Source organism: Oryzias latipes, chromosome 14, assembly GCF_053564925.1.
Source record: "Oryzias latipes strain Hd-rR chromosome 14, Olatipes_Hd-rR_3.1".
Lineage (NCBI taxonomy): Eukaryota > Metazoa > Chordata > Actinopteri > Beloniformes > Adrianichthyidae > Oryzias > Oryzias latipes.
The window spans coordinates 26,562,220-26,574,873 of NC_136250.1; the positions used below are offsets into that span (position 1 = coordinate 26,562,220).

At 37.9% G+C, this 12,654-nt stretch overlaps 1 protein-coding gene across 1 annotated transcript in view; it reads left to right on the forward strand.

The window, feature by feature from the left end:
• mcama (melanoma cell adhesion molecule a) overlaps positions 1-12,654 on the forward strand; it is a 67,011-nt gene that overhangs the window by 35,997 nt on the left and 18,360 nt on the right. The window contains exons 2-9 of the mRNA XM_023962439.2: positions 2,402-2,535; positions 3,866-4,094; positions 4,199-4,269; positions 4,416-4,503; positions 6,396-6,575; positions 9,862-9,989; positions 11,945-12,089; positions 12,455-12,570. Of these exons, the coding sequence (XP_023818207.1) occupies positions 2,402-2,535; positions 3,866-4,094; positions 4,199-4,269; positions 4,416-4,503; positions 6,396-6,575; positions 9,862-9,989; positions 11,945-12,089; positions 12,455-12,570 (1,091 nt within the window). The remainder of the gene's footprint in view (positions 1-2,401; positions 2,536-3,865; positions 4,095-4,198; positions 4,270-4,415; positions 4,504-6,395; positions 6,576-9,861; positions 9,990-11,944; positions 12,090-12,454; positions 12,571-12,654) is intronic.

The following is a 12,654-nucleotide window of genomic DNA, read 5'->3' on the forward strand; positions in this document are numbered from 1 at the left end:
ATATGTATGTGTTCTTTTCATTTTTTCTGAAAGATTAGCTCGGTATCATGCAGAAGCAGACACCAGACAGACACAAATGCATGCACAGTCTGGTTATGCTCCACAGATCATGGTCATGTGTGTCTGTAGTCCATGCTGCAGAGTCACAACAGGAACAGATAAAACCAGTCGCAGATTGGCTTTGGAAGTCAAATCCGCAACAACTCCCCCAGCGCTAATCGGATTAGCAGAAAAGTTAGCGGGACGGCCCAGAAGAGAGGCATTTTTTACCCAGATTCTTCTTCTGCAGCGTTCATAATTTGTTTTTGTCCCAAACCTTTTCAAAGTATCTCTGCCACAACAAAAACAACAAACTGCTTTTGACTGCTGTGTGGGATGACCAGTGGGCTGCGTTGTCTCTATGTGGGGGGGTCTTTCACCCAGGTGGGGGAACAATGGTGTGGCCTGAAAGGAGTGGTTGACTGAGCACGGGCTGAGGAAGGGGCGGAGGCAAGGAAAAAGAAATGAGTTGAGAAAATGATTGGTAGTGGTGGTGGTACTGGGGGCACGGGGGGGGGGGGGGGGGGGGGGGGGGGGCAAGCAGCTGAATGGACAAAGCAGGGTGGCAATTGCTCTCTTAAAGCCGTTTTCATGCTTGGTTTGTTCAAAAAGCAACGTTAAAAACACAAGAAAGGTTCAAGCCCCCGCCTAATTGTTTTTTTTCCTAGAACTAGAGTGCACTCCCTTGTTGTTCTCCTTGGCATCGTTGGCCCAAATCAATATCTGTGAACGCAGTTGACTGGCTGATGGGGGCTCTGGTGGGGGGGTTGACACCATTCACATACTTCTCTGTGGCGTTCAGTATCACTTGTTATTCAAGGAGGCTTGTCCAACCTGGAGCAGAGACCGAAGAGGGAACGATTTATGGGTCGGAGAATGAACGTCCTCAAGAATGAATCCGAAGGCCAACTGCACTTTTTAAAGCCCGGTGGTACACTCCGAGCGCAGCTGCAGAAGAAACAAGTGTTTGTAATTATCAACAAATATGTTGTTGTCTCTAGTTGGTGCAATAGTTCTTTTTAAATTCCATTTGTTTTTCTTTAACATCTGGCTCCATCAGCATCTGTTTAAATTATTAACTGTTTTTGTGTGTTATGGACAATGGTTAAATAAATAATAATCTATTTGAACTTAAAATAGAATTCATATTGATGAAATCAATGAAATACATTTTTGAGCAAATTTATAATAGTAGTAACAACTACTCTGTCTTACATCAATATATAGGACTAAACATTTTGAATTCTTACAATTTTTTTTCGAAATGTTGGTTATTAAGAACAAATTGTAGATTTTACTGTACCTGTTATAATAAAAATCTCTAAGAATCAAGAAAAATCCCACTACGATCTTCTTTTGTGCTTTTTCCAAAGCGATCCCATAGGTCTTTAAATTATGATTACGTCGTTTTTAGCCAAAATAAAAAAATCTGTGCTGTTATTTTTTAACAGTTTCTGCAGAGCGGCAGAAATTCATCAAAAATTGGTCTCTGAACTGTTGGCACAGAGTAAGCCCGCCCCCTTTCCCCTATTAGTTACTGAGAGCTCAGACCAGGGAGCTCAGAGGATTTTCTATGCCAATCATATATGATAGGTCCGTTTCAAACAGCTTTTTTTCGTCTGCTCCTGATTCACAACGATTTGAAAGGTAATTTTTGAGCTTGGTTTTCTTTATCTATATGTCCTCCATCAGGAGAAAAATGCCACGAGATCATGTTAAAACACATGACAAAACTTTTTTATTGGAGTAGATCTTTAAAAGTAGCATCTGAAAGTGTTAATTATTATCAAGACTCTTAGTCCAGGGAATACAGTTACACTATAAGAACACTTGACATTGTAAGAGGCACGAGTGGGAGAGGGGTGCGGAGAGGGGGTGCGGCTGTCCATCATTTAGAGACCATATGAAACAGGAAAAAAACGAGCCTTTTTTGGTGCCATCTTTGTTTTCCCTTGTCACTGTCTGAGTGGGCCTCCCTACATCAGCAGCCAAGTTCAACATGGCAGAAAAAGATCTTGGCGCTCTGAAGCAACAGCTCACTGTCAAACTGGCTAGCCTTCACATGTCTGCATTCCCCCAGTGGTGCCTAGGGAACCGATGCCAAGATGTGGTTTTATGGTTACAATCAGCCAGGCAGGGAGGAGATGAAAATGATGCCATGTGGACAAGAAGCCCTTTCTTCTTTGTTCTGCTAACATGGCAGCTTGTCTTTAGATTGGCTTCAGAGGAGAATCCGACTTCTGCCAAACACAATATAAACAGAATAAAAGTTCGGCTTTAAAACAGTAACGGGAGCCGCAATCAGAAGCACTGATTTAGATGAATGTTGTTTGTTATTCTATATTGTTTCTGTCTCTTCCAGTTTTGGGCAAGGTAAAGCTGACTATGGTCGACAACCTTGAGGTGTACCTGGGTGACTCGGCCTCGATTCCCTGCCACTACAGCTTCACTGACATTGAGAAGGAACCCAGTTTCTTCATGATCCAGTGGTTTGTGGTGAGTAAGATGAAGAAGAAGAACTTACATTGTCTGTCTGAAACTAATCATTCGTGAAGGAAAAACCACCAGTCCTAACAGTCACATGTTTGTTTTTTTTTAGTTCCTAGCGGTACCATCAAACTTTGTGGAAAAAAAAAATGTAGTCTTGGAAATATTTAAAAGAAAGGGATAAACGTTGGTTTTAAAGGATTAAAAAGCTAGACCGGTAGGATTAGATTTAATGGGGTCAGGTCATTGCTCATAATGCTGCTTTATTTATTATAACTTCTTGAGATGTTTCTCTTGCTTTTAATTGAACTCAAACTGCATAGTATTTTCAATAAATCTGTAATAGTTTATATTTAATCCTTTAACACAGGAGCTTTAGTTTTATTTCTTTCAACTACTGTAACTCTTCAATTGTTTACGCAATTAACTTAATTCCAGCTCATTCTGATGTGGAGAAAAACGGCTTTGCATCGTTCTGCAACACTCATGCCTTAGTCACATACACTCGTATAGGAAGTGACCTGTATGGTTGCCGTGGAGGGTCAAAAATAGGTGAAGTTGCATCTTACAGGGAGTGCGGGTGTGTCTTGCACGTCCTTTGAGGCTCGTAAGGTCACATTAAGAGATGTCATAAAATGGAATGTACCATTCTCGTGAATGTGCTAAGTGTATCATGAAGATTTTGTAAGGATATTGTTAGTCAGACGCACTATGACATATAGATGATTCTGTTGTATGGTGTCTTTACACAATTTAGTCGTTAATGTCACAAGGCAGACGGCTGGATCCAAATGCAGCAGGTCTATTAGCTCAACTAAGATTCCACAAAGCTAAATCAGAGTCAGGCGGGCAGGGGTTGACAACAGGCATAAGATCATCAGAGGAGAGACAGGGTAGTCAGGATTCAGGCGAGAGTCAAGGCAGACTGCAGGCAAACAGAGTCAGATACAGGGTCAGGAGACAGAAGATCAGGTCCAACGACAGAGTTTTTATTTCATGCGACTTTTCATTGAATGCGGTCGTTGGGCACGTTTCCGTTAACGTAGCATGACTCCCCCTTGCATGTTGTGACTAATGCACTAGGTTAGTATTGTGTTGCGTTTTGGTCCAAAGCCAACATGCAAAGCTGCCTTTTACTGTGTCCGAATCAGCTGATTCACATTGATTTTGTAATCGGTTGAAGAGTTATATGTCAGAGAGTATGTATTTAGATGTAGCTGGCTCTGGTGTTAAAGGGTTAACAGGAAACCATTAACCATTGAGAATTTTTCGAGCATATAACAATCAAGGCTGCAAATTCTGGTTTCGGAAGAATAACAGCGCTGTTGACCATCTGTAGAAAGCGGCAGGAAACGGCACACGAGTGCGCATCTACTACGCTGACGTGTCTCAGCAAGTGATTGACAACAACACAGATTACAGCGGTCGCATCGAGGTGAAGTTGGAAGAGAAGGAAGCCATCCTGGTGATCCGGAAGGTGCAGCTCTCTGACGAGAGGGAGTTCTTCTGCCAGGTTAATGGACTGGCTGCTGGGACTAATGAGAGCAGGACCAACCTCCGTGTCTTTCGTAAGGATATCGTTTGAACAAACCTTTTAGTTTATTCCTTTTTCAAAAAAAAAAAAAGTCTATGTTTAATAGTTGCATTACTTGGGATGTTCTTGCTGTTTCAGATCCACCAGAGTCTCCAGTCATTGAAGGTGCCCTTACTGGAATATCTGTGACGAAACAAGGTCTCTCTAAGGTGGATCGATCTGTTTTTGTTGTTGTTGTTGACATTGTTAACCAAAAATTGTTTGTGCTGTCAGATTTTTGCTGTATTTCTTCTCTCTAATGGTATTTATCGTTCAGTCTCTGTGAGTTTTTTTTCATTGTGATCTTCTGCTCCAGGTGGCTTCATGTGAGGTTCGGAATGGCTTCCCCAAGCCCAACATCACATGGTACAAGAATGAAAAGTATTTAACACCTGTCCCAGACAGTAAGTACACCCCATTTATTGTATGTAAAAGTGTTTTTATGCATTTACCAGGAGAAGTTAGGAGTTATTAACATAACTCTTCAAGTGTTTACACAATTAGCACATTTCCAGCTGATTCTGAAGCAGACAAAAGCAGTCTTATGCTGATATGCAGCACTCTACAGTAGTTAAGAGCTTCTGCAATCAACGTGAAACAAATGATTCTGTTGCTGACAATGGTGGCTTTGCAACTCACTAACATAAGGGGTTGAATATTGGTTCAAAGGCGATACAGTAAGGTAGGGGGGGCTGGTGAGCGTGAATGACCCAAGACACAGAGACACACACGATTACAGGGCAAAGGATTTAATCAACAAACAAAAGGTGCTGCTAAGCAGGAAAACAAAACTAAAACTCACTGTGGGCATAGCATAAACACATGGCAGAAGGGAGACGGTAATTGACCAGCACAAGAGGAAGGCAGACACAAGACTTATATACAAACAGGAATGACAAGACGCAGGTGAACATGATCAGAAGAGATTGGGACCAGGGAAGTAAAACTCAAAAGCATGACAAAACAGGAAACCTTTCAAAATAAAACAGGAAACAGAACTCAAACATGACAGAACAAGAAAGAAAGCAAAAACCAATACAAAGAAACCCAAACCATGACAGATACGAGAAGTCGCCTTTCGCTGCATCAGGACCAGCTGCTTCGTGTTGAGTGCATAAACTGCTGAACAGTTATAGTAGGTCAAAGACCATGTGTTAAGTGCCGCCAGCAACATCTCCAGTGTTAAAGGGTTCAATCTTAGCACATTGGTGCTATTACTCTGCTTGTGGAACACATAAATGATGCTTCAAATAATTTACTTCTGTTACAGACTTGTGCTACTGTTCTGGTAGTATCAGGCTTCATGCAGATGCTTTAAAATCTTTTTAAAGCCTTAACTTTAAAGACCCACTCTAATTAAAATTGTGTTTTGAGTGGGTTTAACGCGTTTTCTCATAATGGAGGACATATATAAAAGAAAGAAAGATTTAAACGCTTTAATAATAGGTAAAAATTTGATTAGAGTGGGACTATAATATTGTGTTTTAAAGGTGATATAGTGCTAATATATGATAAGAACTTTTTAATGACTTTCCAATAGTTTTGGACAAAATACTGAATGTTTTTCTAAATTAACGTACAGACAGCACTTTACCTAGTTTCTCATCCAGAGAAACTAGGTAAAAGTTTTCAACAGTACTTTAAAAATGAGCTTAGCCCTGGAGGACCAAAGGGGTTAAACCTGACCACTGCTTTTTTTTGTTTAATTCTATTGATTTTTTTTCCTTCTTCTTTTTTGCTGATAAATCCTGCTACCCAAAATGAAAAAGCAAAACAAGCAAACAAACAAAAAATAAAATAAATGAAAAATTATCTTTAAAAACTCAAAAATGTGTTCTTTGGGGTAACCAAAACACATGTGAAGGTTCAGTGGGTGGCCTAAGGACCCATTAGGCAGCTGGAAATCAAACCATTGACCGTCAGGCGGGGATTAGATGCTAAAATTGATTTTAATATTGCTCTCATGTTTTCATAAACCAAAATGTAATAACGCAGCACCCCTCTACTGACTAGCTTTAAACTCAAAGCTCAAAGTTCATGCTTCTGTTTTAAAATTTCTAATAATAACTCTTATTTGTTTGTGTGTATAAATTTGATTAAATAAAGTATTGTTTCAAATGCTTCTCTACAAACTAATTCAGAAAAAATGATTTGATTTTCTTTCTTAGAGGAGAGGGAACAAAGAGGAAGATAAAATGTATCTCTAATTAACATGTAATTCTAAACCTCAAGGTCTACTTAGCAGAATAGCTTTGCTCCAGTTTTTACTACATACCATGTCTTCTCCATTTTCCAGAGGCAAATATTCTCATTCTGGTGACACGGGAGTCCAGTGGTTTCTACTCTGTCCAGAGCACGCTGGATTACAAGGTGGAGAAAGAGGACAAGAATTCCCTTTTCCTCTGTGAGGTCAGCTTTGCGGTTCCAGGAGCCATCAGGACCACCAACACCCGTGCCATCAACATCACAGTTCATTGTAAGCTACCATGTGCTTGAAATTGTCTCATGATGTGCTTCTTCACAGCTTTTTCCATTTTGGGACACACTTAATTTATTGTTTTATTACTTATTACATTTTAAGTTTTGGGCTCAACCTGAAAGTCGTACGTGCTGATGTCTTTGCAGTACCAAAGAGCAGCCATGTTTGAGCAAAAGAAATGCAAGACAGAAAAAAATCCCAATTTACCTTAAGTTTGTTTGAGTAAATTCTGGTCTTTCTGCAAGACCTGTTCAGAGAATTTAGTATAAAGCTTGCATTTTGATAGTAATACCATGGATTAACTGTAGTACTTGCTTTAAGATCTTACTGCATGATGTTTAATTACCTGGATTTTATTGCTTATGTCCAACCAGTAAGTTGTCTTTCTTTTGTAATCACAATTTTATGCTTTCCTTTGTTTGCATAAAGATTTATTATTATTATTAATTAAGAAAAAAAAGTATATATATAAAGATATATATATATATATATATATATATCTTTATATAATGATTTTTGTGCCATTATTTCATACACAACATTCACTGTTGTGAGCATAAAACTTTAAAATTTTGTGTCTTCAATAAATTAATTTGCACTTGAAATATAAAAATGTACATTAAACTCAAAAATACAATCAAAACTATTTTACTCTTGAAACTTAAAAATATGTTCAATCAACTCGTAGACTAGCTCAAGATTGTCTGCGATTGGAAAAATTTTTGACCAATCAGCATCATCCTTCATGTCTGTGTCTGTGATTGGCTGGCTGTTGTGGCATATTCGTAACGTGGTGATCTGCTCTGTGTCATAAGAGAAGAGAGAGAATTTCTCTCGAGCAGAAATTGTTTTAATTTAACGTATTTTTAGGTTTCAAGAGTAAGATTGTTTTGCTTGCGCGCATTTTGGAGTTTCAGGTGCATTTTACTCCATATTTCTTGTGAAAATGCTCTCCGAATCCAGAAAGAAGTGTTCTTCCCTCTGTGTCACCTTGTAAACATGACCTCCCAAATCTTTTTTAAAGCACAAAAACATTATATAGCCACTCAACAAAGTGATGAAACAAATGCTTTCATAATGGAGACGGAGAGCTCCGTGTGCTGCTGCAGGGCTGTAAATCGGGTAATTAATGGCACCTTTAACCTATTAAGACCCGAGGTAAATTGCCCTCCAGACGGGGGAGCAGAGCCACGCTTGTGCTGAAATAGGTCTTAATCAGTTAAGAAAAGCAATCCTCCTTCACCCTGAAATGACCTGGTTTGTTAGTTTCAAATCTGATTTAACTGGACTGGATTTTTATTGCACGTGTTGCTTTTTTTTATCCATCAACCACTTTGCTAAGAGTATTTTGTCCCAAAAAAGAGCTGGTAATTATTTGAAAAATGCTATATTTTTGTATTACTCACTAAGTACTTTACAGTATTAAGCACTGTTGTGTATTTATATCTTTACTTAACAAAACCTAAGGCTGTTTTGCTGCATTTTCTTTATAAATAGACTTGCTTCGAGTATCTCCCTGTTGATGAATTTTTCATGCTGTTGCTTTTGCTGTTTAAGTTTTTATTTTTTCATACATAGACTCATCATCTAAATCATATTTATTGTTTTTTTTCAGCCTCCCCATTGTTTGTGTCCTTGCTGGAGGTTCTTTTTCTCCATGGTTGACAATAACAGATGTTAAAGCAATCGAGCATTTGTTAGCAGAATATTCATTAAACACCCACGCTGGAAACTCTGCAGTCACAGGTTTCCTGGCAGGTTTCAGTATATTTTATTAAACAAATGTAAATTAGTTGTCGATAAACATTTGAGATTTAAATGCTACAATACTTGAGATGCCACAATATGAAAGGTCTAAGTTTTTTTTTTAGCAATTTCTCTTCCTCTAATGATCTGATTACTGTTGGTCTTTATAATGTATAAAAACTTAATCCAAACACGTAAATTAAGTTGACCCAGAAAGTGATCATGTGATCCTCTTTTGATCTATTGTAAAATCATTCCCAGTGGTCTTTTAATTATGATTGTGCCGTTTTGTGGCAAAATAAAAGAACCTGCGTCGTTTTCTAGGGCATAGTTTCTGCAGAGCGGCAGAAGTTCACTAGAAATTCACCTCTAAGTTGGGGCCGGGACTGTGGGTGCAGAGCAACCCCGTCCCCCATCCCCTCCCTGTTGCTGAGAGATTGGAGCAGAGAGTATGAGGCCCACCTAACATAGTATCTACACCATAAGTGACATTCTATATGTTTGCTCGTGATTTGAATAAAGAAATACTCAGAATTGCAATTTTTAGATTAATTATCTGGATATATGACCTCCATCGTCAGAAAAATGCCACCAGGAAAGGTTAAAAACAGCAAAAACCTAATTTTTATTGGAGTGCACCACAAAATAAGTGGTGTAAATAAAGGAAAAGAATGCTAATCTTAAAGGAAAATCACTAAAAAGTAGTAGAATTGTCTATCCATGCAGCAAGTCATTTTTACTTAACAAGAAATTTTATTTGTTTTATATATAAAATCTAAAAACAAGGAGTTCCACACAAGAAAAGAGGAAAAATAAGCTAAAAAGCTAACTGTTAGAATTACTTCAAAATGAATGTTATCCATCCCAATAATAAGTACTGTTTTGCTATTTCTAAGCAAAAACTTTTTGTTTTTTGAGTTAAGTAGTTTATTTTAAATAGTGACAAAAATGGGTGTAATAAGTGGAAATGACTTTCTAAAAAATTAGAATACATCTTAGTACAAGTTGGCCCAGCTTGACAAAAAATCCTAAAAACCAAAATCTGTTCTTAGAAAATACATTTTTGTTTCCAAAACAATAACAATGAAGTTCAGTTAATTGAATTCTTATCTAACTTCCTTTAAAATTGAACCAAAAATTCTATTCAAGCAATTTCAGTTTTTTTAGTCTTAAATCAAGTTTTTCTATTGTCAAGAGTTTGGAGCAAAAGGATTTTGACTTACTTTAATAAGAATTTTCCTTTATTCTACATCTTAGCTCTTAATGACACAAACAAAAAATCTCGACTGTGCTGATATCGAGAAAAGCTTTGGACGGTGTAGAACATTATGAGTACTAAAACCTGTAAAAATGTCTTGGATGTTCTAAAAACGTGTTTTTTCAGCTTTGCAAGTTTAAAATAATAAAAGAGTGACATAATCGTAATTCTTGTTTTCTGTAGAAGCCAACAAGCTGAGAAGTCAGCGCGTAATGAAAATTCAAAATGAGGTTACCAGCTCCCTGAACAGGTTGGTCTAATTTGTGCATGTGTGTGCAGACCCCACAACCACAATGAAGCTGTGGAAGGAGCTGCCCCAGGGCCTGGTCAAAGAGGGGGATACTGTGAAGCTTGGTTGCCAGGGCGATGGCAACCCCCCGCCTCACGTCATTTTCAACAGAGGACAAGTAAGAATGGGACGGCCTTTCTCACCCTATAGGTCCCAAGGAGAGAATGGGGCGACACACAAGCGAAACGTCGAGAATGTTTTTGATATGCAGAGCTCACAGGGCCTCATGTAGACATGAGTGTGCAAGTTCTATAAGGACCCTGTCGGCCCTGACCCTGCAGATCCAGACTGGGGTCTGGGACCGGAGGCCACACTGACAAGTCTCATTGCTGTGTCAGACACACACTCTTTGTGAGGGGATCACAAAACTCAGCTGACTGCAGTCTGAACCTCTCCTAATTAGGCAGTCATGGACATTGATGTTGGTCATTCTTACAGCCATGAATGATTTTAGAAACAAGTTTAGGGAGGCGGGCCACAAAGGAGTAGTTTTCCACATCATGAGATTTTACTCTCCTGCAAATGACTGAAATCATTAGGTAATCATTAGCAAAATAGCGAAAACAAATGTGATTTAAAACCAAACGAGTTTGGTTTTCTGGTGCTTCACAATACTTTTCTTTTAGGAGACAGTCCCAATGTCTTTGATGTCTGACTTCATATATAGAAACAAATTTCTGGTTATAAATCAAAAAATATTAAATACTCCACAATGTTTGTGGTATCAATGTCAGAACATTTTGCCAAATTGGAAAACCGAAAAGGAAATTTAAGGGGGTTTGGTATTTTTCAAATACCATCAAACAACACGTAAAACCGTGCATATGTAATACCTGAGCCACCTTTTCATACTGTCTGCTTTTGTCTTGACACCTTAGTCACACATTTTAATCCTAGAGAGTCCCATAGCAAATTTGGCCACTGATTTTTTGTGTATTATATTAAAAAAGGATTTTAATTTTTTTTTGTGTTTTTGTTAATTGATGCTGCCTAAAATGAGCAAACAAAAAAAGTTTGTTGAAAATTGTGTTTTTTGTGTTTTTAACACATTTTTAGCATTTTTCTGATGATGGAGGACATATATAAAAAAAAAACTTAGCTCAACATTACATTTTTTAATATTTCTTTATTTAAATTGTTGTGAATCAAGAGCAAAGAAACTTAAAAAGAAACTTATTTATGATATAGACAAAATACGCTCCTTGCTCCGCCCCAATCCAATGCATTCACTTGCAGACAAATAGATCCTTGTACATCTTTACAATTAACAGATGTGATCATGTTTTTTTAGATTTATTGTTTTTTTTAGGTTTTACAATTTTTAACAATTTTATCATTGCACATTTAGTTTTTTGTTAATGACAAATACACTTTGGCAGCAATCACATTTTTATTCCCTGTATTTTTCTAGAGGAGTGTTACAATTTTGATGTATTTTTATATTTCTTTTAGTTGTTAATTTTAACGTATGACTGTTTCACATACCTGGAAGTTCTTTTTTTTAATTTCACTGTTTTAGGGACAATTAATATATATCTATATATCTATTTTTGTTTTCCTCGTCTGAGCAGGCATCTGCCTCAATAGCTGGATAGGCGGCTGGATAGCTCCAATATTGCTCACCATTTTTGTTGAACTGCTAATGTTAGGTTGAGATTGTGAAGTTGTAAGCTAGCGGGAGAGTGTAAACAGAGAGCTCTCAGCTAAGGGTGACATGAAGGAGGTACTTTTTCTGTGCCAAAAGTCCGGCCCGCAACTCAAAGGTGAATTTTTAAAGAACTCCTGCTGCTATGTCCTAGAAAACAACACGGGGTTTTGTTTTGTTTCTTTGTTTTTGGCTAAAAACTACATAATTATAATTAAAAGACCACTGGGAACACTTTGAAAATAGATGAAAAGATGATCGGAGTGGGACTTGAAAAGTCTTGCAGAACGTTTTTCTCTGGGTCTCTAGGGTTATTTCTGGACTTTGTTAACATTTTCTTCTGCACAGAAGTCAATATGAAAACACATTTCATATTTTTTACCCATTAAATGAATGTAATTAATCTAAAATGTCTGTGTCTGTTGTAGGAGCCAAATAAGGTTTTAAACAGCAGTGGAAACATCTTGACCCTGACATCAGTTTCGCGTAAGGACAGCGGCGTTTACACGTGCCGACCTTTGGGCGTGGACGAGAGCAGCAAGGTCAAAGGAGAGATGGAGCTGGCAGTGCACTGTAAGAAAAAACACACAGAAAACAGGATCGTTAACAATATAGTCATTGTTTTTATTTTTTTTATTTTATTTACTTATGATTCCAAATAAGGAGGTTGAATCTTGCAGATCTGCAGATGTGTTCTTCAAAAGTAGCTCTCCAACTTTACACTTGTGCATCTGCTTTTCAGCTTTTCCTGCACTTCGGTGACCAGTAGCTAAAGACCTAATACTAGTATATTTTTACTTAAGCATCTTAGACAAATCTATCATTTCTTTTAATGAGACCCAGTTAAATGTTTGTGTTTAAACTGGCTTCATCTAACTCTAACTTTGCTTGTGTACGGCCTTGTGACCAAACATCTTTGTTCTTTGTTGTTGCTGCAGACTTGGACCCAGCATTCGTGGTGCCGAAAGACTCTGAGATGATGCTCAGAGGGGAGGAGCTGACTGCCACTTGCAACGCTCTGTCCTCCCTCCCAACATCCACTGTCTGGTACAAGGTATATATCAAATTAAAAGCATGTTGGCTTCTATTGGAGGAGTCGTCACTTTTTAAATCCCTTTAGACAAAAGAACTGTGTCAA